The sequence below is a fragment of the Phocoena phocoena genome, chromosome 15, assembly GCF_963924675.1.
Source record: "Phocoena phocoena chromosome 15, mPhoPho1.1, whole genome shotgun sequence".
NCBI lineage: Eukaryota > Metazoa > Chordata > Mammalia > Artiodactyla > Phocoenidae > Phocoena > Phocoena phocoena.
Genome location: NC_089233.1, coordinates 345,906 through 372,521, shown reverse-complemented (window position 1 = coordinate 372,521; position 26,616 = coordinate 345,906). Strand labels below are relative to the sequence as shown.

The 26,616-nt window shown below is 51.6% G+C and overlaps 1 protein-coding gene across 1 annotated transcript in view; it reads right to left on the bottom strand.

Moving 5' to 3' along the window:
* DNAAF5 (dynein axonemal assembly factor 5) overlaps positions 1-16,398 on the bottom strand; it is a 35,308-nt gene extending 18,910 nt beyond the window's left edge. Inside the window, exons 1-6 of the mRNA XM_065892255.1 lie at positions 15,780-16,398; positions 14,821-15,005; positions 7,110-7,234; positions 6,633-6,751; positions 3,103-3,335; positions 2,335-2,547 (exon numbers count right to left, since the gene is read on the bottom strand). Of these exons, the coding sequence (XP_065748327.1) occupies positions 2,335-2,547; positions 3,103-3,335; positions 6,633-6,751; positions 7,110-7,234; positions 14,821-15,005; positions 15,780-16,398 (1,494 nt within the window). The remainder of the gene's footprint in view (positions 1-2,334; positions 2,548-3,102; positions 3,336-6,632; positions 6,752-7,109; positions 7,235-14,820; positions 15,006-15,779) is intronic.
* Between the last annotated feature and the right edge of the window lie 10,218 nt (positions 16,399-26,616).

Genomic DNA, 26,616 nt, shown 5'->3' with positions numbered 1-26,616 from the left:
CCACAACTACTGAAGCCCACACACCTAGAACCCGTGCTCTGCAACAAGAGAAGCCACTGCAATGAGAAGCCCGCATACCGCAACGAAGAGTAGCCCCTACTCGCTGCCTGTGCACAGCAATGAAGATGCAACGCAGACGACAATAAATTTTAAAAATTAAAAAAAGTAAAATAAACAGGGAGTTGCTCTCAGCATTGGCTGAGCCATCTCACGACACCTCCAGATGCTAGAACTAACCAAAGGTCTGTGTCCTTCACAAGCATTGCCCTCCTGCTGTGAACACGGCACCACCTCTGAGGAAACAGGGCCTTAATGTTCACGGATTTCACGATATTTAACCAGAGGATTTTCAACACCTACCTACCTACACACACACACACACACACACACACACACACACAGAAAAAGAAAACAAGACACAGAGGGAACTGACACAGAGGGAGATGCCACAACTTCACCGGGGAAAGCGCCAGGCACTCCCATCCCAGACCCCACACCCGATTCCTGAGTAAACAGGAGGAAACGAGTTACTTCTGTTTTATCAACCGTTTCTGCATCTCAGTCCCCTGTCGATAAACAGCCAGATTTCAAAGCAGAGGCTCAGGTCCTGTCAGCTGAGCCCAGGCCCAGGCAGATGAGCAGAACGTCTCTGGGGCCCTGTTGGCTCAAGCCGGGGCTTTACATTTAGTTTGGTCTTGAAGCATTTGAGGTCTGTCCTCACAGTCCCTGGAGAACGACTGTAGGAAACACTAGGACGACCCCTCCCAGTGCGGCAGCCGTGCATTCTGGCCACAGGCGTGCGAGGATGGGAGTGGGTCGCACGACTGGGGTTCACACCGGCTGGTCCCTTGGCCAAAGGCTGGAACGTGTCTAGAGACACATGTGTGGATGGAACTGTCAGGAAGGGGCCCCTCTGTTTGCAGGACCGAGTAAATCTTTCCTGGAAGGACTGGAGGAAGAGGAACCAAGTGTGCACTCTGAACTAGATGGATCAAGGGACCAAAGTTTCCTGTAACAACACTCAGGTGTGAAAAGACGTTTCCTTTGCTATACAGCTTGCAACACGTGTACTGAAACACCTACACAAACTTTCAAGCTGCACCTTCTAGAACAGAAATGCTTCTGGAATGAAAATCCTTGTTGGAACCAGTTGAGTAAAAATGTGAAACTTTTTCCCACATTTTTAGATAATCATAGTTTATCTTAAAAATGGGTTTTGGGAAAAGTTGAAATATGGTTGAAAATACCAGGAGCAGGTGAAAAAGCCCACGAACGTCCCCCCTCCAAGACCTCTGTTCCATCCCCCCCATCTGGGTTTCAGAAGCTGCCTTATAGGCTTATTAAGATGGTTCCCACACGACTGTGAACGTATGTCAGAGTTAAGGCCAGATGCAGGTGTGGAAGTGCATCTCCCGGCAGCTGAGCGGTATCTGGGCACCCCTGCGGTCCAGCTCTGTGGCCATGGCAGCCACTGTCAAGTGTCAGCTGTGTGGGGCCAGCTTCCCATGGCCCAGGGGGCCTGCAGTGCATGGGTCAGACGCCTGGTGAGGCAAACTCTCGTTGCTCTACAGAGAGATGGGAGGGTGACTGGCCAATGCAAAGACTCAGGGTTTAAGCCCATCACAGCCACACGAAAACAAGGTCGTTATTTTTCCTTCAACAGCAAACAATTGTAAATTATTCCAAATGACTAAGCCTAACTACCTACATTGTTTCAGCTTCAGATGTAATGGATTTACTGCTCAATTTAAGACAAAACAAATCTGTAACCACCAAGCAGAACTCCCAATAACGGTTGCCAGGTCAGGTTGCCTGTTGGAAGCCCGTTAGAAGCCAAGTGACCGGGGGAAGAATAAGCTCGCCATGGAGACACCGTGTGCGACATGGACCAAGAGACGGGGCGTGGACTCACAGGTTCTCTGGGGGTGGGTGGGGTGGGGGTCTCCAGCTGAGACCACCCACAGCAGCGCCACCCGTAGAGCAGAACTGCCCTCGACGACGGATGCGCTCTATCTGACACCGCCCAGTGCTGGCCAGACGGGCTACTGGGCGCTCGACATGCGGCCAGCGTGACTGAGGAACTGCCTTTGCACTTTGTTTCATTTTACTTTAAACGGCCGCCATGGTGGATGGAAGAACGGGCCAGGAGGCACGTGGGTCCAAACAGGAGGACATCAGGGCTGCATCCCAGCTACCACGCCGGTCAGATATCCCCGAGAGGCCTGTGGGACTGACAACTGCTATGTGTGGATGGTCCCACAGGGGACCGAGTCACCATGGAGACGGGTGGACTCTACGATCCCCCCAGCCCCACCCTCTCCCACGCATGCTTACATTTTCAGACCCTTGGCAGATGTGAGCGTGGGCCAGCTCCACGGCGATGACCTTCACGTGCGGCCGGAGGGCCTCCCTCGGGCAGCCTCGGATGACGGAGGCAAAGACCAGGAGGCCGGAGGGGGAGGGAGACTTCCTCAGCATCGACAAGATCAACTTCAGAAACACCTCCGGGCTGACGAAGGTCCCGATCAGCTCTGCAGATCTCGTGCACTGAGGGCAGACGGAGGAGGCCTGAGGCTGCCGCCCCTCTCAGCCCCTCGCTGCTCTGCGTCTGCCGTGCCCGCTTTCACCTGCCAGAAGCAGCCCTGCAGGCCCGTCTCTTCCTAACGTGTGCTCAAACGCCCACGAAAACTGGTGAGTCCCCGCGTGAGCTCAGAAGCGCCAGGGGAAGGAGTTCATGCCGTTTGGCGTGGGCAGGGCTGGCAGAGCGTCCTCTCTGAGGCCCGGCTGCCTGAGCTGGACTCATGGGGGCGGCTCTGCACGTCTGTCCGAGCAGTGACCACTGCAGTGGCCTGCGGGTGGAGGATGTGTTTACCTTCAGACACAGGGCCGCTCACCTGCACATGCTTAAAGAGAACCGTTAAATGCCATTTTTTATGGGCACGCAGGCTGGATGCAGAAGGCTGGGGAGAGCCCGGGGGCCACAGAAACATCTACACCTTCACACAGGGGCGACTGCGCGACTGCTGATATGTATCCAAGTTCACAGTCTGCAGAACTAGGACGGGTGCGTGCAGCCCCTGAGGACAGCGGAATGCCACTCACACTGCGGACCACGGCCTTCTCCTCGTCGGCACAGGCGTGGAGCAGGGTGCGCAGGACGGGCTCCAGGTGCTGCGTGATGTGGCCTTCCGCGTGCAGCAGCAGTACCGCCAGCAGCTGCGCCGACTTCACCCTGGTCGCCACCACCCAGTCGGTGATGTCGTGACAGATGGCGGGAAGGATCTTGGAGAGGTTTCTGAAGACCAGCTCCCGGCAGCCCAGCCCCGGGCGGCTCCCTGTGGGTCATAAAGATGGATGGGAACCCGTGAAATTTACAAACAAGATCTCAACGATTCATGTGCGAAGTCACTTACTACACATTCCTCACTTAAGGCACACCTACGGGTTTTATTTTGAGGTCTTAAAAAACTCAAACCAACTCTGAAGACAGAAATGACGCCACCAAGTGTCATAATTTACTTTAAGTCTTTACAGCGATCCTGAGGTGTGACACACAGTAACCTACATGCTCGAAGGGCACAACCCTGTAGTTCTGACAGATGGATACCACTGTGAACCATCGCGGCCATCAAGATAACGCGCACCTGTCACCAGAAGGTCCCTGTGCTCCCGACGATGCCCTCCCCTCCCCCCGCGCAGCCCCGGCCGGCTTCCTGTCGCTACGGGGAGCCGCAATTTCCCGATTTTCTGTGAGTGCAGCTGCGCCGCACACGCTCCTCTCTGCCGGGCTTCCTCCGCTCCGAGGCCCAGCAAGTGGTGGGGGGCGCCGGGCCCTGCTCACTCCTGAGCAGCGTTCCAGCACACGGACAGACCACAGTCTGTCTGTCTACCTGCCGATGGACGTCTGAGCGGTTCTGCCGTGGGCTGTCGCCGACGAGACTTCTCTTGGGTGGGCGCCCTGGAGCGCCACGGCTAAGCACATGGAAGGTGGGCACTATACTGATTAAGAAATGGCCGAGCGGTTTTCCAACGCTGCTGCACTGCTGTCTGCCCTCCCCCGCCGTGCACAAGGCCTGAAGCTCCTCCATGTCTGCACCACACCTGGCAATGGGCAGTCTTAGGTCAAGCCTCCAGGCAGGGAGGGGCATCTCCTTGTGGCTTTGATGTGCATTCTCCTCACGAGCAATGCCCTGGAGCACTGACTCATGGGCTTGTTTGACATCTGTGTGTCTTCAGTGAAGTGTCTTTTCAAACTTTTTTTGCCACTAAAAAAACTGGATTGTGTTCTTGATATTGAGTTTGAGAGTTCTCTCTGTGCTCTGGACACAAATCCTTATGTAAACAATTTGCAAACATCTTCTCAGTCTGTGCCCTGTCGTTTCATTCTCTTAATGTCTTTCAATGAGCAGAAGTTTTCACTTTGATGAAAAGCAATTTATCACTCATTCTTTTGTGGAGTGTATTTAGGTCGTACCCTTAGATCCACATGGCATTTGGGGTTAATTTTCATTTATCAGGATGGTTGGATCCAAGCCCACTTTTTTTGCACATCCAGTGATTCCAGCACCATTGCTGAGACGTCTTTTCTCCCCTTGTCTTTGCAACTTGCCAAAATTCAGAGTCCACACGCCTGTGTCTGTTTCTGGACTCTGCTCTGTTCCACTGGTCTGTTGGTCTGATTTTTTATTTTTTTAATTTATTTTTGGCTGTATTGGGTCTTCGTTGCTGCGCACAGGCTTTCTCTAGTTGTGGTGAGTGGGGGCTACTCTTCATTGCGGTGCACGGGCTTCTCATTGCAGTGGCTTCTCTTGTTGTGGAGCACGGGCTCTAGGCGCGTGGGATTCAGTAGTTGTGGCACACGGGCTCAGAAGCTGTGGCTGGCTCGCGGGCTCCAGAGCACAGGCTCAGTAGTTGTGGCACACGGGCTTAGCTGCTCCGTGGCATGTGGGATCTTTCTGGACCAGGGATCGAACCCGTGCGCCCTGCATTGGCAGGCAGATTCTTAACCACTGCGCCACCACGGAAGTCCATGTCGGTCTGTTTTTATGTTCATAACCTCACCATCTTGATTACTGCGTTTTACGTCTTAAAACCAGAAGTACTCATCTTTCAACCTGGGCCTTTGTCTTCAAAGTTTTGGCTGTGCTAGGTCCTTTACGTTTCCTTATGAATTTCAGGATAAGTTTCTCAATTTCTATAAAAAAGCCTTCGAGGATTTTGATTACAAGATTTTGACCTTAAAGACTCAAAACAACTCTAGAGATAGAAATGAGACCGTGACATGTCAAAGTTTAAAGCGTGTTTTAGTAGAAAGAACAGCTTGTACTGAGGCCTCACTTTGATTTTTGTTCCTGTTGCTTTTCTCTTTTTATGGTATATGAGAGAACTAATTCTAAATGTTTCAGATTCTGCTGGTGGTTTAAGTGAGCTTGTTATAATTTTGTAAAAAACAAAAAGGAAAACAATAAATGCCCTTTTCTTCCTGACGACATGTCCCTTGTCGTCTGGGGAGCGGTCCACTGACAGGCGGGCACACGGCCTGAGAGGCATTTCCAGAGATGCGCGCCTCACTCTGAAGATGGCTCTGAAGCCTCCTTTCCTGTACTTGATGCGGCAGACGTGATAATTTAAGACGGTGCATTCTCAAACTTCACTCAATCAGAAAAAGCCCTGCCGGCAGCTAATTTTTGTGCCTTCTCCAGAACACGCGTGATCGCCCCTTGTAGCCGTTGTGCGGCGTGGGAGATGAAGCTGCATGAATAAACACGTGGACCAAAACCACGGGCCTCCCAGGTATGGGGAGGGGCTGCCTTCGGGTCTCACAGTGAACAGCAGCGGGTGCACACGAGGCGCGAGCAGTTGTCTTCATGCCGCCCTTCGTGCAAGGCGTCCCCTCCGGGGTGGCCGTCCGAGCCCGACTTCACCTGACCGGGGCTGGAGGGGCCTGCGGGCCCCGCTCCCGGTCCCTCCCATGGTGCTGCCTGTCTGACCCGGTGCACGTATACCAGGCTCTGTCCCTGCCGGCGGCACTCCACCATCACTCCACTGTAAGAAGACACCTGCAGACAGGCTGCAGTGATACAGGCGTCCGACCAAGTTCAGTGGAAGGGACGTCGTTCCTAGACAGGAAGTGTTTCCAGAGCAGAAGAAACTAGACACATGTGGGGTTGAGGGGCAAAGAGGGGGGCCGCAGCCCGGCAGGCAGGGGGCTTCCTTGGAAATGCAGCCCGGATCTGACTCAAGAGCTAAGGGAACACATGGCGTGCCCGCGCACACACACGCACCCGCGGGCGCTCACGGTCTGGCAGAGAACCACGACAAGGGGCAGGACGGGAGGTCCAGCAACGGGAGGCTCTGTTCTGAGGGTAGCATCACCCGGAACACGAGGACTGCGTCTCACCGGCTACCTGTGTGTTTGCTTCTCCAGGTGAAGCTCACAGAACAGCTTTGTGAGATGACAAAGCACCACCCATTTCCAACGTCTCCCCATCAGGCTCACGCTCCTCGGCTGGCCGTACCCTCACGTACCCAGGGAGGCCGGCCCAGGACCGCGAGGGAGGCCCTTCCCGCCGTCCGGCTCTACCTCCGGGACTCGCCCTGCTGCACCGCTGGCCTGGGCTGGCCGCGCTCACCTGGCGAGGGGTGGTGTGCGGGGGGTGGGCCAGCGAAGTCCAGCTTGTCCTTGAGGTCCTCCTCGTTCTCCATCTGCCAGCGCAGCCCGACCTGCTCCCAGAGGCCGGCTGCCCCGCACCTGCCGCACAACACAGACCCGGGTCAGGGGGCGCCCTCGGGGGGGCGGCCGGGTCTCTGCCCGAGGGAGCTCACCCGTGAGTCTGCCATGCCTCCATCACTAACCCAAGCAAAGTGCTAAAGATGCAAAACTGTACTGTCGAAGCCCCGTGGCCTCCAAGCACGCGGGATGCGGGGACACGGTGGCTCCCGCGAGACTCTGCACCAAAGGAAACAACCACCGCCGTAAACAACAGCTTAGGAAAAGCCAGCGCCTGGTGAGGCGAGCAGGAGGGAGGCGCGCGGCACGGCGGCTCTGGGGCGGGACGTGCTTGCCCTGGCACCCAGAACCTCGGCCTGTCCGCCACGTTGCCACTTACGCGATCTCGGGGATCTCATCGTCGAGGCTGCTCAGGAGAAGCGGGATGAGCCTGTGCAAGAATGAGTAGCGGTCCCGCAGGTGCAGCAGCCAGCCCCCGACCACGCGCGCCACCGCCTGGCGCACCTGCAAGCAGAGGAGGGTGAGCGGCCTTCACGCGCGTGGGGCCCGCGGCAGCCCCAGGTCCCCCGTGCGGGCACACAGAGGCCCCAGAGCCCGCTCAGGTGCTCTGGCAGCTCTGCATCCCCATCTCGGGCCTGGAACGAGATGCTAGCTCCCTAGGTCTCGCTGCTTCAACCCCTGTCCTCCGGGCTCAGGCCGGACCCTCCACTGGCCACAGCAGGTCCTGCAGCCTCGCCTCAGCCCTGTGGCACGTTTGCGGCCTCCTGTGTGGGAACCTCCTGGCTGGGCTGGGCACTGGCCACCTATGTCCAAGAAGGTGACGTGCGTGCCTCTACCCACCTCACCCACTGCAGGGAAGAGGTGAGCTTCATGTCGCATGTGACCCAGGGCGCAGCAACAGGCCTCTGTTTTTATCATGTTCTGATTGGACCCAAGGATTCCGATGCCCGTTCCAGCTTAGTCGGGCAGGATCCCACCCATGGGGGCTCGGGTTACATCACACCCCGCGGGCTCCCGAAGTAGCCAGCACTGGATGAGGAGCAGCCGCCTTGCCTCGGCTTCAGGTTCTCCTCTACGTCACTGAAACTCACCTGGGAGGTAAGTTTCATTCTTTCATCCGCCCCTCCCCTCCCCTTCCATCTACCCCCCTCCCCGTGGCCCCCCCTGTCATTCCTGAGCGCCAGTGAGGGGCTGGGGGCCAACCAGACCTGCTCCCTCTCCCTTCCACCAGGGTTCTGGCCCAGGGCAGGTGCGCACAAGCGCCCAAGGGCCTGAGCTGATCGCCTGTGGGGCGCCAGCAGCGGGGCAGGTGGGGCTGTTCCCAGGCAGGCTCCTGGGCAAACACCTTTACGGTCACATCCTTGGAGCCTCAACAACAGGGTCAGTGCTTTATCCCACCTACACAAAGCACACAGAACTCCGTCTTCTAGATGAAACACCCACAATCAGAGACGAGCAATGTGCAGAGGGAGCGCCCGACGGTCAGGGCGAGCCTGGGGCAACTGAGGGCACGTGCCTGTTTATAGGCAGTGACTTAACCTGAGCTGGGTGCTCTCACCTGGATGGTGCACTCAGGGGGCCGGGGCCTTTCTGGGCCTGGAGGAAGCTGTGACAGCCCTGCTGCACCGGGACACCACCCCTTCCCACCTCCTTGGACGTATCCTGCAGACCTCAAGTGACCAGGCTCCCGAGGGAAAAGCGAGGCCATCCCTCTGGGTCCCCTGCTGAGAAAGTAGGGAGGGACGGGCCTCTCATCACTTCCTGGGTAAGTGATCAGAGCCTCTAATCTTCCTGTGTAATAGAACAGGCACCTGGAGCCATTCTGGCTGTCTGCACACACACTAGCAAAACTGTCCTGACTTGTGCAAGTTCAATGTTTCATTGTATACAGTAACTGTGACCAGCACAGAGAAAGGTACCCAACATCACTAATCACTAATCCTCAGGAAAATGCAAGTCAAAACCACAGGGAGATACCAGCTCACGGATGCAGAGGAACTGGATCCCTTGTACATTGCTGGTAGGAATGCAAAGCAGTGCAGCCACGTGGAAAACAGTTTGGTGACTCCAACAAGCTACACACGTGTTACTGTAGGACGGACACAGCAATTCCACTCCTGAGTGTTTACCCGAAAGAAGTGAAGCAGGACTCAAACGGATCCCTGCACACCATCGTCCTCAGCATCCCTATGCACAACAGCTAAAAGGTGGCAACAACCCAAGAGTCCGTGGACGGATGAATGGAGGAACACAGTGTGGTCTGTCCACACGGTGGATGCTCTTTAGCCTTAAAAGGAGCAAAGCACTGACACCTGCCACAGACGGGTGGAGCTCACCAACACAATGCTGAGTGAGAGAGGCCAGTCACAACAGACCCCATCCTGATTCCACTTACATGAAACAGCTAAATTGTCAGATCCAGAGAGACAGAAAGATTAGAGGTCATTAGGGGGGTGGGGGGGACGGGGAGTAATTGCTTAATGGTCACAGTTTCTGTTCGCGATGATAAAAAAAGTTTTGGAGGGTGGTGATGGTTGCACAGCACTGTGAATGTACTTAATATCACTGAACTGTGCACTTAAAAATGGCTAAAATGGCAAATTTTGTTATAAACATTTTACGAAAAAATTTAAAATTAATGATGTAATATATCAAAAACATTGAACGCTTTAAGTGAGGGAATTGTATGGTATGTAAATTATGGCTTGATAAAGCTGTTTTAAAAAATGAAACAAATCAAAATAAAGAGTTAATTATAAGGGAGCCCCCATAAGACGATCAGCTGATTACTCTACAGAAACGCTGCAGGCCAGAAAGGAGTGGCAAGATATATTCAAAGTCCTGAAAGGGAAAAATCTGCAACCTAGGATACTCTATCCAGCAAGATTATCATTTAGAATAGAAGGAGAGAAAAAGAATTTCTCAGAGAAGCAAAAACTAGAAGAACACAGCAATACTAAACCTATCCTAAAAGAAATATTGAAAAGTCTTCTCTAGATAGAAAAGAAGCAAGAAGCTATAGGAAAGAGAAAAATCACAATTGGAAAGTAAATCACTTAAATAAGCCAGTATACAGGTTAAAAAAAATGTAAAAAATTTTTGTGGCAGCAACAATAGCCACAATGAATGACGAAAGGATAACTGAGATGAAGATGTAAAAGAGGACATCAACATCATAAAACGTGGGCAAGAAGAGTAAGAAAATGTCGATTTTTTTTTTCTTTTAGAATGTGTTTGAGCCCCTAATGACTATCAGTCTAAAGTAAGTAGATATAACTATGGGTTAACATACTGGAAAAACAGGGTAACCACAAATCGAAAACATACAACAGATTCACAAAACCCAAAAAGAAGAGAACATAAGCATAATATAAAAGGAAATCATCAAATCTCTGGCTAGGCTCAACGAGAAGAAAAGAGAGAGGTTCCAAATATATAAAATAAGAAATGAAAAAGGAAAAATAACAACTGATACTGCGGAAATACAAAAGACCATAAGAGAATACTATGAACAATTATACGTCAACAAATTTGACAACCTAGAAGAAATGGACAAGTGTCTAGAAACATACAGCTCACCAAAATTGAAACACGAAGAAATAGAGAACTTAAACAGACCAATTACTAGAAGTTAAGTAGAATCTGTAATAAAAAAGCTCCCTGGGCTTCCCTGGTGGTGCAGTGGCTGAGAACCTGCCTGCCAATGCAGGGGACATGGGTTCGAGCCCTGGTCTGGGAAGATCCCACATGCCGCGGAGCAACTGGGCCCGTGAGCCACAATTACTGAGCTTGCGCGTCTGGAGCCTCTGCTCCGCAACAAGAGAGGCCGTGATAGTGAGAGGCCTGCACACCGCGATGAAGAGTGGCCCCCGCCTGCCACAACTAGAGAAAGCCCTCGCACAGAAATGAAGACCCAACACAGCTATAAATAAATAAATAAAGTAATTAATTAAAAAAAAAAAAAAAAGCTCCTTGCAGGGAATTCCCTGGTGGTGCAGTGGTTAGGACTTGGTGCTTTCACTGCCAGGGCCCAGGTTCAATCCCTTCTTGGGGAACTAAGATCCCACAAGCTGCATGGTGTGGCAAAAAACAAACAAACAGAAACAAAACAAAAACTCCCTGCAAACAAAAATCCAGGACTGGGTGGCTTCACTGAGGAATTCTACCAAGCATACAAAGAATGTACACCTATCCTCCTCAAACTCTTCCAGAAGACTGAAAAGGAGGTAACACTCCCAAAGACATTCTATGAAGCCACCATCACCCTGATACCAAAATCAGACAAAGACACCACCAAAAAAGAAAATTATAGGCCAATATCTTCGATGAATATAGATGCAAAAATTCTCAACCAAATGTTACCAAACCCAATCCAAGAACACATAAAAAAGATCATACACCACGGTCAAGTTGGACTCATCCCAGGGTCACAAGGATGGTTCAACATACGCAAATCCATCAATGTGAAACACCACATCAACAAAAGACAAAACCCACATGCTCATCTCAAGAGATGCAGAAAAAGCATTTGATAAAATTCAACATCCATTCATGATAAAAACTCTTACCAAAGTGGGTATAGAAATAACATATCTCAACATAATAAAAGCTACTTGTGACAAACCCACAGCCAACACAATACTCAACGGTGAAAAGCTGAAAGTCTTCCTCCACTCTCACCACTTCCATTCAACATATATTGGAAGTCCTAGCCACAGCAATCAGATAAGAAAAAAGAATAAAAGGTATGCAAGTTGGAACAGAAGAGGTAAAATTCTCACTATATGCAGATGACATGATACTATATTTAGAAAACCATAAAGACTCCACACAAAAACTACTAGAACTGATGAACAAATTCAGCAAAGTAGCAGGATACAAGATTAACATACAGAAATTGGTTGCATTTCTTTACACTAACAATGAAACATCATAAGGAAATTAAAACAAAAAAAACTTTTAAAAATTGCAACCAAAAAATTAAAATACTTAGGCATAAACCTGACCAAGGAGGTAAAGGACTTATGTGCTGAAAGCTATAAAACATAAAGAAATCTATAGATTTAATGTGATACCTATCAAATTACCCATGACAGTTTTCATAGAGTGAGAACAAATAATCCTAAAATTTACATGGAATCATAAAAGATCCAGAATTGCCAAGGCAAACCTGAGGAAAAAGAAAAAAGCAGAAGGCATAACCCTCCCAGACTTCAGACAATACTATAAAGCTACAGTAATCAAAAGAACATGGTAGGGGCTTCCTTGGTGCAGTCGTTAAGAATCCGCCTGCCGGGCTTCCCTGGTGGCGCAGTGGTTGAGAGTCCGCCTGCCGATGCAGGGAACACGGGTTCGTGCCCCGGTCTGGGAAGATCCCACATGCCGTGGAGCAGCTGGGCCCGTGAGCCATGGCCGCTGAGCCTGCGCGTCTGGAGCCTGTGCTCCGCAACGGGAGAGGCCACCGCAGTGAGAGGCCTGCGTACCGAAAAAAAAAAAAACGAATCCGCCTGCCAATGCAGGGGACACGGGTTTGAGCCCTGGTCTGGGAAGATCCCACATGCCGCAGAGCAACTAAGCCCATGCGCCACAAGAAGCCACTGCAATGAGAAGTCCGTGCACTGCAACAAAGAGCAGCCCTCGCTCGCCACAACTAGAGAAAGCCCGTGTGCAGCAACGAAGACCCAACGCAGCCAAAAATAAATAAATTTATTTAAAAAAAAAAACCAGCATGGTATTGGCACAAAAACAAACATATGGATCAATGGACTAGAGAGCCCAGAAATAAACCCACACAACCATGGACAATTAATCTTTGACAAAAGAGGCAAGAATACACAATGGGGAAAAGACGGCCTCTTCAGCAAGTGGTGTTGGGACAGTTGGACAGGCGCATGTAAATCAACGAACACACCCTCTCACCATACACAAAAATAAACTCAAAATGGCTTAAAAACTTAAACTTAAGACATGACACCATAAAACTCCTAGAAAAGAACATAAGCAAAACATTCTCTGACATAAATCATACAAAGGGTCAGTCTCCAAAGCAACAGAGATAATAGCAAAAATAAACAAATGGGACCTAATCAAACTCACAATCTTTTGTACAGCCATGGAAACCATAAACAAAACAAAAAGATGACCTATGGACTGGGAGAAAATATTTTCAAATGATGTGACCGAGGGATTAATTACCAAAATATACAAACAGCTCATACAGCTCAACAACAAAAAACCAAACAACCCAATCGAAAAACGGGCAGAAGACCTAAATAGACATTTCTCTAAAGAAGACATACAGATGGTCAACAGGCACATGAAAAGATGCTCAACATTGGTAATTATTTGAGAAATGCAAATCAAAACTACAGTGAGGTATCACCTCACACAGGTCAGAATGGCCATCATTAAAAAGTCTACAAATAACCAATGCTGGAGAGTGTGGAGAAAAGGGAACCCTCCTACAGTGTTGGTGGGAATGTAAGTTGGTGCAGCCACTATGGAGAACAGTATGGAGGCTCCTCAAAAAACTAAAGCTATAGCTAACATATGATCCAGCAATCCCACTCCTGGGCATATATCCAGAGAAAGCCATAATTCGAAAAGATTCATGCACCCCTATGTTCACAGCAGCACTATTCACTATAGCCAAGACACGGAAGCAACCTAAATGTCCATGGACAGAGGAATGGATACAGAAGATGTGGTGCATATATACAGTGGAATATTACTCAGACGTAAAAAAGAATGAAATAATGCCACTTGCAGCAACACGGATGGACCTAGAGATTGTCATACTAAGTGAAGTAAGTCAGAGACAGATAAATACCATGTGATATCACTTACATGTGGAATCTAAAATACGACACAAATGAACCTATCTATGAAACAGAAATAGACGCACAGACACAGAGAACACGCTTGTGGTTGCCAAGGGGGAGGAGGGTGGGAGAGGGATGGAGTGGGAGTTCGGGATTAGCAGATGCAAACTAGTATATACAGGATGGGTAAACAACAAGGTCCTACTGTAGAGCACGGGGAACTATATTCAACATCCTGTGATAAACCATAATGGAAAAGCGTCTAAAAGACAACGTACATGTATGTCTAAGTGAATCACCTGGCTGCACAACAGAAATTAACACAACATTGTAAATCAACTATATGCCAATAAAAAAAAAGAAGAAAGAAACAAATCAACAACGTGTGGCTGGAGGCAGGGTGGGTTGCTGCGAGCGGCCTGGGGCCAGACCCAGGCCTGGAGCGGGAGGCCAGCTCCAGCTGGGGGCCCTGCGTACCTTACAGCAGCCCCAAGCCTCGGACGTGGAGGACTTCTGTGGGAAGGAATGAGATGATATTTAATGTATGGATGGACAGGACACGAGGAGGCTGGCACTTCTGCTGTCGGGGCCACAGGGGCCACGGGCCAACCACCCTGCAAGTCCCCCACCGGCAACCACCGCTCCTCCCACCCCAAGGGACCGGAGCCCTTCACCCCATCCTCCCTTTGGGAGAGAGCCTGCCCTCACAGCCTTCACTCTGCTCCCCACGGCCTCAAATCCACGACACGGCCTCAAATCCACGACACGCCCTCTGAGCTGGCTTCTGCCAACAAAAGAGCCGGTTCTCTCACCTCCACCTGCCTGCCTGTCTTGTCTGTCTGTCTCTCCTCAGGCCGCAATGCCAATGGAAGGAGTTACCCCAACACACCAACCCTGGCTCCATCCTCCTCCCAGGCCTCGTTTGCCAACCTCTGCGGCTTTTTGATTAAATCACCTTGATGGAGGAGGGTGTTACAGATGCTTCTGCAAACCGTGGAAATACTCAGTTTAGAGTTCCTTCCTAAAAGGAAGCAGTCCTCTTCCCCATTCCTTAGAATTAAGAATAACAAATATATTAAGACAACTCAGGTCTCCCCCAGCTTCTCAAAGACGTCAAATAGGAACACCTGTGACCGCGAATGATGGAAGGACATTTAACGTCACATATAGTGTCTTAAAAAAAAAGACAAAAGTGAGGGAGTGACAAATAGCACACTGGCACACTTCTGGTGGAGAAAAGGGACTGCCTGGAGGAGAAACTCTGGTTACCTGGGGGACATCATCAAAGAGCCGCTGAGCAAAGTGAGGAAGGACGTCATCCACTGACTTCCCGCTGCCAAACTGGATCACCGTGCCCGTGGCCTCGATGACGGCCACCCGCACCTTCCAGTGCTGGTGGGAGATGGACTGCATCAGGGGGCCGATCAAGGACTCCGACTGCATGTGGAAGTGGTCTGTGGGACGGGGAGACCATCAGTCACCAGGGGAGCTTGTGAGCGTCAACCCTGGCCCAGTTCCCTTGGGCTGGCCACACACAGCTTTGTACCCCAGCACCAGAAGAGGTGCAGAGTTGGGCGTGTGACCCAAACACCACCTCTCCGACCCAGAGACTTGGGAGGACCAAAGGGAAAAGGCTGGGGCTGGACCCATCTCAGCTGAACACAAGAGCTGGGAGGGGAGAACCTGAAGCTGCAGATGGCTGCGACAGGCACTCCAGAGTACACTGAGTGGGGAGACACTGCGCGTCCCCACCTCTGGATGAGCCTGCTGCCAGCCAGCCAGCACGACCGCAGGAAGCTGGATCGGCACCGCCTCAGGCAAAGCCACCCCACTTCCTAAAGGCCTCACAGGAAGTCACGACCAGGGGCTCTTCGTGACAGCCAAGCTAACCCTCTGGTTTAGCAGTCGTGCCGCTGCTTGAGACCCTTCTGTAAGGTCGCTATTTCTGTGATACTTGGGGCGAGTTCTTTCAGCGTTCGGGTCCTGAGATCAAGGCAGGCTTCGGTCCACTACTGCCCAGTGTGCGGGGAGCCAGAGGAGAGACCCCGTGCGCAGAACTGGGGGGTGGGGGACAGAGGGGACGGCGTTGAGACGGGGAGATGCTTCACTCGGCAACCAGCGAGCATCCACTGCGGGCAGGCACTGCGCTCCTGGCTGCGGGTGCAACAGGGTGCGGACGAGGGCGGGCGTGGGGAGGGGGCGACGTGGGAGGAGACAAGGGCGGGCACCTGGCGTGGCTCGCGCCAGGCCCGCGGCGCACTCGCAGCTCTCTCGGCGCACGGCGGCGAAGGGGTCAAGCAGCGTGCAGCGCAGCACGCGCACCGCGTCGTCCAGGTGGGGCGCGAGCGCAGCGCCGCTCAGGCGTACGGCCAGGTGGAGCAGCTGCACTAGCGCCAGGCGCAGCTCCTCGCAGACCTCGGGCGGTGGGCGGCGCGCGGGCTCGGGGCCGGCCAGGCGCGCGGCGAGAGCGGGTAGCAGGCGCGGGAGGGCGTCACGGGGCCGGGCGGCTCGCCGCAGGCCCAAGTCCAGCAGGTGCACGGCCAGCGCGCGGCAGCCCTCGGCCGGGTCGGCCAGGCAGCGCAGCAGGCGCGGCAGCAGCAAGCGCGCCCACGGGCCCTGAAAGGCGGCGGCTGCGGCGGCGGGGTCGCCGTCGGGCGCCTCGGGCCGCGCCGCCTCCAGGGTGCGCTGCAGCGCCTCCAGCGCGCGCCGCCGGCCCAGCTTGCTGTCGGCCTCCAGACCGGGCAGCATGCGGCTCAGTACGCGGCTTAGCTCCGCCGCCTCGGCCATCTCGGCGGCTTCCGCCGGGTCCGGGGACGCCGCGGCCTCGGTCGCCACCAGCGCCGCCATCTTCCCCGCGTTGCTAGTCACCAGGGGAGACTGGCGCTTTTACGACGGTCGCGGCGCGGATTACGGCGCGTTTTCCGGTCGGCTCCGAGAGTAACTTTATTGGCAGCTCGGCACACTGACAGGACACGGCCGGGGGGCGGGGCCGGGGCGGGGAGTCGGAGGGCTGAGGGGACGCGGGCCAGGCCGGGGGTCCTGGGCAGGTTTGGAGCCCGATATGATGGCCGCTGCGGACTTGTGTACAGGGAGGCGTGGTGGTCGTGCCCTTTCGTGTCCTTAGGTGGCTACTGTGACCCTCACCTCTCCTGCATGCCCCGGTCGGACCAGTTCCGTCGGATACGGTGACGTGGAGAGGGCACCTGGTCTCTCCGGCTCGGGTCTTCGTCTAGTGGGTGACACGTTAATCAGCGTGCAGTTACCGTGGTCCTGAGGGATGAAGGCCAAGGAACTTGGCGTAGACTGGAAGGCTTCCTGGAGGAGGTGACAGCCCCAGCGTAATATAGTGGGTAATTGAGTTAACTAGGTGAAGGGGGGGGTGAAAGCGTTGCAGAGGGAGGGGACAGCATGGGCAAAGGTCTATGGTGGGAGTGGGACTGCTCAGTTGTGCCCCCCAAAGTTCACGTAGTGGAGTCCTGACCCCCCCCCAGGACCTCAAAACATGACCTTACTTAGCAATAGGGCCATTCGGACTCATCCAGTTAAGAAGGGGCCATTAGGATGGGCCCTAATCCATATGACTGTGTCCTTATAGAAAGGGGAAACTGGAGACAGACAAGCACACAGGGAGAACGATCATGAACATGGATGGCCATCTGCAAGCTTAGGAGAGCGGCCTGGAGCAGACTCACTCCCTCAGCGGCTCTGGGGGAAGCAGCCTCTGACACCGTGATCCTGGACTTCTGGATTCCAGAGCAGTGGGGAGATAAATTTGTGTTGTTTAAGCCGCCAGGTTTATTTATGGTATTTGTTTGGGCAGCCCTAGGAACAAATACGGGGAGGGGGCCTGACACTGTTCCGGGAAATGAAGAAAAGTGCCCTGTGGCTAGAGCCCAGGGGCCCGGGGGAGCAGGGTCCTCTGGGTGGCTCCACTGGGTCCCAGTGGGGGATGCAAGGGAGGATTTAAGGTGGAAGAGTTTCGCGTAAGGTTTGTGTTTTTAGAAAACTGCTTTGGCTGTTGCAGAACAGGTTAGCAGGGAGCCAGGCAGTCGCCACATGAGGCCGTTGCGAAGGCCGTGCTCTGGCTGAGATGAGTGAGTAAACGCTTAAATGGGGGTGGTGGACTCCCCGCCCCGGAAGGTGCTGCTGACTCACTTTCCCAGCTGCTCCCCACGAAGTACAGCTAAGTACCTTGCAGCTAGTTCAGCAGACGATGGGGAAAGGCTCTGAGCTGGGAAGGAGACGGGCTGACTGGGGACTCCAGCACTGGGGGAACAGCCATGGGATGGGTCCCTGGGGTTTCTCTTTCTTGCTTACAGGTTCCTGGAATAGGCGCTAGAGGGGGCTGCAACCCAGACCTGCCGACAGGCCACTCACACTGAGTACACGATCACTGCCTCGGCATCTGTTCTGTGTGGCCCGCTGCCTGCGGGGCCTTGAACAGACAGGAGCCCTCCCTCGAGTGTGTGACCTAGATGACAGCCCGCAGAGTCACCAGTAAACCGAAGTTCCTGATGTGACCCCCCGCCCAACACCCTTGTGATAACCTCTCTCCCTGTGGGCCCCATAGATTAAACCCCTGTGAAGCTCACCAAAACCCTGCTCCCTCTGGTTTGAACTGACCTATCCAGCCTTAGCCCAGGAACCCCAAAGCACAGCCCTATGGACCTAATACAGGTGTGCGCCCCGGGTCCTGACTCCTGGGCACTCTGCCTGTACCTCCTCCAGGACCTATGAGTCGTAAGCTTCTTTGTTCCGCTATTTCTTGAGGTCTTTGTTGAACCACCAGGCAGCCTGGCCACATGCCTTCTGACACTGCAGGCAGCACCCACAGGGATGGAGTGACAGCCGGGGCAGCACCGGGAGAATGGAGCAGACAGGAAGGGCATTGCAAGGGCTGGGGAAATAAAACTATCATGAGAACCACAGGCCATAAAAGTAGGCTGGAATTTATACACTAAACCTAAATGGGATGACTTTCTGCTGAAATAGAAGATTAATTTTTTGTTTGATGTGGACCATTTTTTAAAGTTTTTATTGAATTTGTTACAATATTGCTTCTTTTTTTTTTTTTTAATATATTTTGGTGTTTTGGCCGCGAGGCATGCGGGATCTTAGATCCCTGGCCAGGGATAGAACCTGCACCCCTTGCATTGGAAGGCGAAGTCTGAACCACTGGACTGCCAGGGAAGTCTCTGAAATAGAAGATTTAAATAAAATCAGGATTCTTCTGACACAATAACCAAAATGTCCAGTATACAGTAAAAAACCACTGGTCATACCAAGAACCAAGGAAAACCATTATTTGAACATGAAAAGAAGTGAACTGACGTGAACACCAAGATAAATCTTGGAATTATCTGAAAAGGATTTTAAAGCAGTCATAAAAATGCTTTTAAAAATATTTATGGGGCTTCCCTGGTGGCGCAGTGGTTGAGAGTCTGCCTGCAGATGCAGGGGACACGGGTTCGTGCCCCGGTCCGGGAAGACCCCACATGCTGCAGAGTGGCTGGGCCCGTGAGCCGTGGCCGCTGAGTCTGCGCGTCTGGAGCCTGTGCTCCGCAACGGGAGAGGCCACAGCAGTGAGAGGCCCACGTACCGCAAAAACAACAACAACAAAAAAGTGCACAGAGCCTCAGATCTGCAGAACAATCGTTTTTATCACCAGAGTCTCAGAACAGGAGGAGGGAGAATGTGGGCTGAAAAAGTGTTTGAAGAAACAGTGGCTGAAAACTTCCCAAATTTGGTGAAAGACATACACCCATAGGTACAAGAAGCTAAGGAACCCCTGTGTAGGATGAGCCTTCTGAAAATCCATACTAAGAAACATCGTAATTAAATCTGTGAGGACTAAAGACAGAAAAAAAAATGTAAAAACAGCCAGAGAGAAATGATGTGTTTCCTAGAGAGGAACACCAGTGTGAATGACAGATTTCTCGTCTGAAATCACAGCGGCCAGAAGGAAGTGGCATATTTTTTATATCTGATTGTTGAAGCAAAAACTATAATACTGGGACTTCCCTGGTGGTGCAGTGGTTAAGAATCTGCCTGCCGATGCAGGGGACAAGGGTTCGATCTCTGGTCTGGGAAGATCCCACGTGCTGCAGAGCAACTAAGCGTGCACAGCATAACTACTGAGCCTGCGCTCTAGAGCCCACGTGCCACGACTACTGAATCCCAGGCGCCTAGAGCCCGTGCTCTGCAACAAGAGAAGCCACCGCTATGAGAAGCCCGTGCCCCGCAACAAAGAGTAGACCCTGCTCTCCGCACCTAGGGAAAAGCCAGCACGCAGCAACAAAGACCCAATGCAGCCAAAAATAAATTTATATATAAAAATGATAATACCGATGAGCTCTGTGCGCGTGGGGGAAATATTTACAATAATTATATTTGAAAAGTGAGGGTAAAGGGAGGTTTCTACACTGCACTAGATGTGAAACATCGGTACCAGTACTGATAATTACATACGTGCACAGGAGCGTGTAGAACAGCCACTGAGAAGAGTAAACAGTGATATACTCAATACGTTATAAAGTGGGATTCTAAAGGATATTCAAGTATCCCATAATATGGCACGAGGAAACAAACACAAATAATAAAATGGCAAACTTAGCCTCTATCAATCGTTCAAAATGTAAAGGGGCCAAACACACCAGTTAGAAGACAAAGATTTGCAGAGGGAATAAAAAGCCACGACCCAACTATATGTCATTTACCATATGCTAAAACTCACTTCAAACGTAATGATGTGGGTAGGTTGAAAGAAAAAGGAAAAAGACATCGTGTAAACATTCATTTATAAAAAGCAGAATGACTAATATCAGCTAATTTCCCTTCAGCGCCAGGGAAATTTCTACAGAAAAGGAGGGCCATTGTATAAGAATAAAAGGATCCATCCACCAGGAAGATACATAGCAATCGCAAATGTTTATGACCCAAACAACAGACCTTCAAGATACATGAAGCAAAAAAAAAAAAAAAAGATACATGAAGCAAACACCGGCAGAGCTGAAAGGAGAGAGACCAACCCCCAGTTACAGGTGAGGACCTCAGCACCCACTCTCCACAACTGCTGGAACTACTAGACATTCCACAAGGACACAGAACACCATCAACCAAAGGGATCAGTGGACATTTACAGACCCTCCACCCAACAGAGCAGGATGCCCGTTATTCACAGGTGCCCAGGGACATGCCAGGATAGACTGTATCCATAAGACAGACCTCAGCAAATGTAAAAGAAGTGAAATCACAGAGAGCATTTTCTCTGACAAAAAATGGAATCAAACTAAAAATCAGTAACAGAAAGACAATCTTCAAACATGGAAATTAACTCGATTCTACTCAGAAATAAAGAGGAAGGAACTATTGATACATGCAAGAACTTGGATGCATCTCTAGGGGATTATGCTGAGTAAAAGAATACAATCATACAAGATACCAACAGTGTGATTCCATGTGTATAACATGCATGAGATAATTACAGAGATGGGGGACACGTGAGTGGTCCCCAGGGGTTAGGGGTGGGGCTGGGTGCGACTACACGGGTGGCAGAAGGAGCCTTGTATAGTGATGGTGCTTGAGTGTCCTGACTGTGGTGGTGGCTACATGAGTACTTAGGGGGGATCTGGCCTCTTGTCCCGTCCCCAGACATTCTTCCAGACTGAATAGAATAAGCAGGGGCAGTAGAACAGGGGGACCAAGGAGAGAAAAGTCTTTATCTGAGCAACATGAAACAGGAGTAAGAAGTTACATAAAAGAAGCTGCGTAAAAGGTGGATGATAGAAGCAGATAATGCTAATTTCTGGTTAGTACACGTCCTAGAAAAAGGGATAATCAAAATGGGGCAGAGAAGGTATTCAAAGGGATAACCGAGACAAATTTGCCAGAGTTAAAAGTGAAAGACCTTCAGATTGAAGGAACTACACAGCACCAGTGAGGCACACGTATTGACATGTTGTGAAACTTAGGAATACCAAAGAAAAACAGGAGTTTGTGGGAGACTGCCAGAGAGAGAACAGGGTGCCTTCAGAGGGACAAGAGTCAAATTGATGTCAGATGTTTTTCTTTAGTTCCACAAATACTTTTGTAATTGCTTCCAGTGGCCCGTTTAGGGTTAAAAAAAGAAAAAAAATGTTGATTTGTTTTTCCCCAACAGGAAAATATACGGACAAATCTGAACACAGTAAAGGAAAAGAAATGATAAAGGTTAGAACAGAAATTAATGAAACAGTAAAACAAACATACATACAACACAGATGATTAAAACCAAGAGTTTATTCTTTTTAAGGGCTAATAAAATCGATAACCCACCTGTCAGGACTGACAAGGAAAAAAGAAGTTCAAAAGCACGAATACCAACATGAGGGTAAAAGTTTATCATGAAAGGTTCTAAGCATTAAAAAGATACTAAAGTAATAATAATTTATGCCAAAAAAATATATGAAATAGAGGAAATCCTAGGAAAACATAATTTACTAAAATCTCCACTAGAAGAAATAGAAACTCAGAATAGTCTACTACCTATTAAAGAAGTTGAATTTATCATTTCAAAGCTTCCCACAATAAAGGCTATAATCACAGATGGCAGCAAACACTTCAGAACACTTACTAAGGAAATAACTCCAACCGCCAAGTTGTCTTCTAAAGTGCCTGTACCATTTTGCATTCCCAGACAGTAATGAGTGAGAGTGACCATTGCGTCACATCCTTGCCAGCAATTGGTATTGTCAGTTTTTTTTGAATGTTAGCTATTCTAATGGGTCTGTAGTGGCGTCTTGTTTTATTTGCAATTCCTTATGGCGTATGATGTGAATCTTTTCATATCCTTGTTTTCCATTTTATATCTTATTTAGTGAGATGTACGTTCAGATCTTTTGTCCATTTTTAATTGTATTTATTGTTGAGTTTTAAGATTTATATATTTTGATACGTCTTATCAGGTATATGTTTTACTATTTTCTCTCACTCGGTGGGTTTTCATTTTCTTAACAGTAATTGGCAGAGCAGAAGTTTTAAATTTTAATAAAATTCAACTTAGTTTTTTTTTTTTCTTAGTTTTTTTTTTTTTAAAAGGAAATAACTCCAATCTGAAAATAGGAAGAGAGAACATCTCCCAACTCATTTTGTGGAGCCGGTGTCACAGCCTTGATCCCAAAAAGTGAGAGGGAAATTACAGAAAGGAATATTAGAGATCAACTTTTTTCAACACAGATGCAAAAATCCTAAACAAAATCTTAACAAATTAAATCTGGAAATAGGCACTTTAGAAAGGATAATACATTGAGACCAGATTGAGTTTATTCCAGGAATGCAAGTTAATTTTTTAACATTAAAAATTAATGTGATTTACCACATTTTTAAAAACATAAATAAATTTATTTACTTATTTTTGGCTGAGTTGGGTGTTTGTTGTTGCACACAGGCTTCTCTAGTTGTGGCGAGTAGGGGCTACTCTTCGTTGTGGTGCACGGGCTTCTTACTGCGGTGGCTTCTCTTGTCGTGGAGCACGGGCTCTAGGCACGCGGGCTTCAGTAGTTGTGGCTCATGGGCTCAGTAGTTGTGGCTCATGGGCTCTAGAGCACAGGCTCAGTAGCTGTGGCGCACAGGCTTAGTTGCTCTCTGGCGTGTGGGATCTTCCAAGACCAGGGTTTGAACCCGTGTCCCCTGCATTGGCAGGAAGATTCTTAACCACTGCGCCACCAGGGAAGTCCAACCACATTTTTGAAAAAGGAGAAAAATGGTGTGATCATCTCAGTAGTTGCAGGTAAAGCATTTGATAAGATTTGACGCCCATTTGTCATTTAAAATCTTAGCAAGTTACGACTAGAAGGGAGGTTCTCTAAGGCATGTCTGCCAAAATCCCACAGCCAAAAAACATGTTCAGTGTAGTTGTTTCCAAAGTAGCCCATTTTTCCCCGGCTCTGCACACATGGCCAGTCCTCTCCCAGTAAAGTGGAGCCCCAGCTGGCCTGTAACTCGCTGTGGCCGTCAGAGTGTGGCAGAGGAGGGCCCAGCTGCTCGTGCCTGTTGTGAAGGTCTGGCCACCACCTCACCTGTTAGGATGGTTCTTATAAAAAACAAGCAGAAACGGACAGACATTTGGGAGGAAGAATGTGGAGGAATTAGGCCACTTGAGGCCCACCGGCGGGAATGTGAAGTAGTGCAGCCACCGTGGAAACAGTGTGGTGGTTCCTGAAAAAATTCGACAGGATGAGCAAGTGATCCGGCAATTCCCCATCTGGATGTGCGGGTGAAAGAAGGGGAAGCAAGGACTCTCGGGTTTGACACCCTCCTTCGCAGCAGCATATTCACAGCAGCTGAAAGGCGGGAGCACACCACCCGCCCGCGATGGGCGGGTGGATACACAATACACGAGGCATATATCTGACTCTCAGCCTTCAACAGGAACGCGGAGCTGACCCCTGCTACCGTGTGGATGAACCTCGACCACGTTAAGCACAGTGAGAGAAGCCAGCACGAAAGGCCACGTGCTGTATGATCCCATGTCCATGAGGCACCTGGCTCAGTGGCCTGGGCTGGGAATTCCAGTTGCTAGAGGCTGTTCCAAGGTCAGGTTTGGGGCAGGTGGATGGTGGGGTAAGAGGGAAAAAGCAAAACTTCTCGGTCCTTTCCCGGCCCGCCTCCCGCCTCAGCCTCACCAGAGGAAGGAAAAGGCTTTAACTTTAAAGTCAGGCTGGAGTTATGATCATTTCATAGCTCTGGACACTTACAATGACCCAGTTGACCCTGGGTTTATATCTTAACATGACAGTAGAACTTTGAAATTCTCTACGTTTGAGCCAAAATGTATAGGCAGGAGCAGAGAAGGAAACTCCTTCTCCGAATACATTTTAAGGACCCGGCCAAGGGCTTCCCTGGTGGCGCAGTGGTTGAGAGTCCGCCTGCCGATGCAGGGGACGCAGGTTCGTGCCCCGGTCCGGGAAGATCCCACGTGCCACGGAGCGGCTGGGTCCGTGAGCCATGGCCGCTGAGCCTGCGCGTCCGGAGCCTGCGCGCCGCAACAGTGAGAGGCCCGCGTACCAAAAAAAAAAAAAAAAAAAAAAAAGACCCGGCCAAGGTAGGAAAAAGCAGCTTCAGGTCTGTTCCAGGACCCCCTCGTTCAGTGTCCTGGTTACAAACGTGGTGAAGTGTGTCGTTTCGCCAGCATAATCAACTGATGTAAGCAGATGCGCTGGGTTGGTCCATTCACTCGCTGTCTCCTCCGGCCGGTTCTCATGGGGCGCTCGGGGTCCCCGGCATCCGCAGCAGCTCCTCCTCTTAGCGGAGCCCGTGCTCAGTGCTTGGCGCTCGGGGCGCGGGGTGGAGGGGGGGACAGTCAATCGAAGGACGCCCTGAGCAGGTGCGGGGAGGAACAGAGAGCAGGATGCTTGAGGACAACACGGATGGGGGAAGACACTCGTCAGGGACAGACGAAAGCATGATGGAGCCCTGGGGACGGGCGGCCCTCGCTGCCTGAGGTTGTCACCAGCTTTGTTTTCTGCAGACGTTGGGGGAGTCACCATAAACTCAGGACCTTACACCCCCTGATCACCTCAGGGTCTGTGGGTCAGGAGTCCAGGCAGGGCTCAGCTGTGGCCCCTGAAGGTGGCCCCGGGTCCATGCAGAGGGCTGGGTCCTCTGCTGGGAGTGCCTTGGATGGGCCTGGGGCCCACCCGCCACGCCCCCAAACCATCCCCGGGAGCAGTGTGTGGATTAGATGCACTGACTGGTTCCTGCTGCCTCTCAGGAGCCTGCGGCCGCGCCCCAGGCCACATCCCTCCCCTTCATCCCCACTCTGGGCTCCCTGCTCTCCTGACCCCAGCTCCTCTCCCACATCCCCCCAGGTTGGCTCTCTGCTCCAGGGAGGAATTAGCTCGCTCCCCCATGAGGGACGTGGCTGGTCACGGGACTTGACCCTGGGCCTCTTGCTCTGCTCCCATCCCCTGGTCCCTTCAGTTCCTGTCAGCTGGGGTTGAGAGCCACACCCACCTAGACGGGTGGGGAGATTCGAAGGCTCTTCCAGGAAAAGCCCCCGGCCCCGCCCCACGGCCCCACACTGGTCAGGTGGCAGGGCCCACGTCAGCGCTGGGCGGGTGGGTGAGAACCCTCCTTTCCTCACCCCAGCGGGTATCTGTCTCCTTGCCCTGCAGGAAGGGGGAATGGGGGGGACAGAAGTTCAGCAAATGGCCTCTGGCACACTTAGAATAGAGCTGCAGCTGCAGGGAGTCCTGGGCGGCACCCCAGGGCCCAACCTGGCCCTCAGGTGTGGGAGCCACAGGGAGGGTTCCCCGCAGAAGCAATGTCCCTGTTGAGTCTTGCTGGGTGAACTGGACTTGGCAGAGCCAGGAGTTTGGGGCAGGGGAGAGGGGTGGTTGGAAAATAATGTGGCTTTGAAGTTGGACCTTTGCAAGACATGGTGATTCGGGTTCCAGGGCTGAGGTGAGGACCTCGGGGCTGGGGCACGTGAAGCCCTTCTGCTGGCTGTGCTGGGGTGGGTCCTTCCCTGTGGGTGGCGGGGACACACAGACCAGCACAACTTGCTGGGACTTCTGAATGATGACATGATCACCATTGCATGTTTTCAGGACACCCAATAAACCGGGACTTGTCACCATCCAGCGGTGGCGACATCGACCTAGCTGTGTATGGCATCACTGGTCCACACGGTTTCCTGTCCCTGCTCCATGAGGGGGATGCCTGCCGTCCTCACGTAAGGCCACTGGCTGCCGGTGGTCTAGTCAGGACCCTGTGCTCGCCGCCCCCCATCACGGAGGGAGAGGGCCGGAGGGATCGTGTCGTTCAGGGTGGAGCCACTTGGATCAGCTGCAAACAACCGCTGTGCCATCAATGCAGACATTTACTGGTTAACACAGCCTGGCCCAGACACAGAGCGAGGCCAGGCTTTCTCGAGGGTCCCTGGCTCCCCTCCTTGAAGCAGTGAGTGAGCTGGATGTGTTGGAAGCATTTCCCTCCCACTCAGGCGACGCAGGGGGCAGGGGCACAGGAGAGATGGGAGGGGCTTGTCTGCAGGCTGGGCCACGGGCTGGGGGACCTGGCCCCACA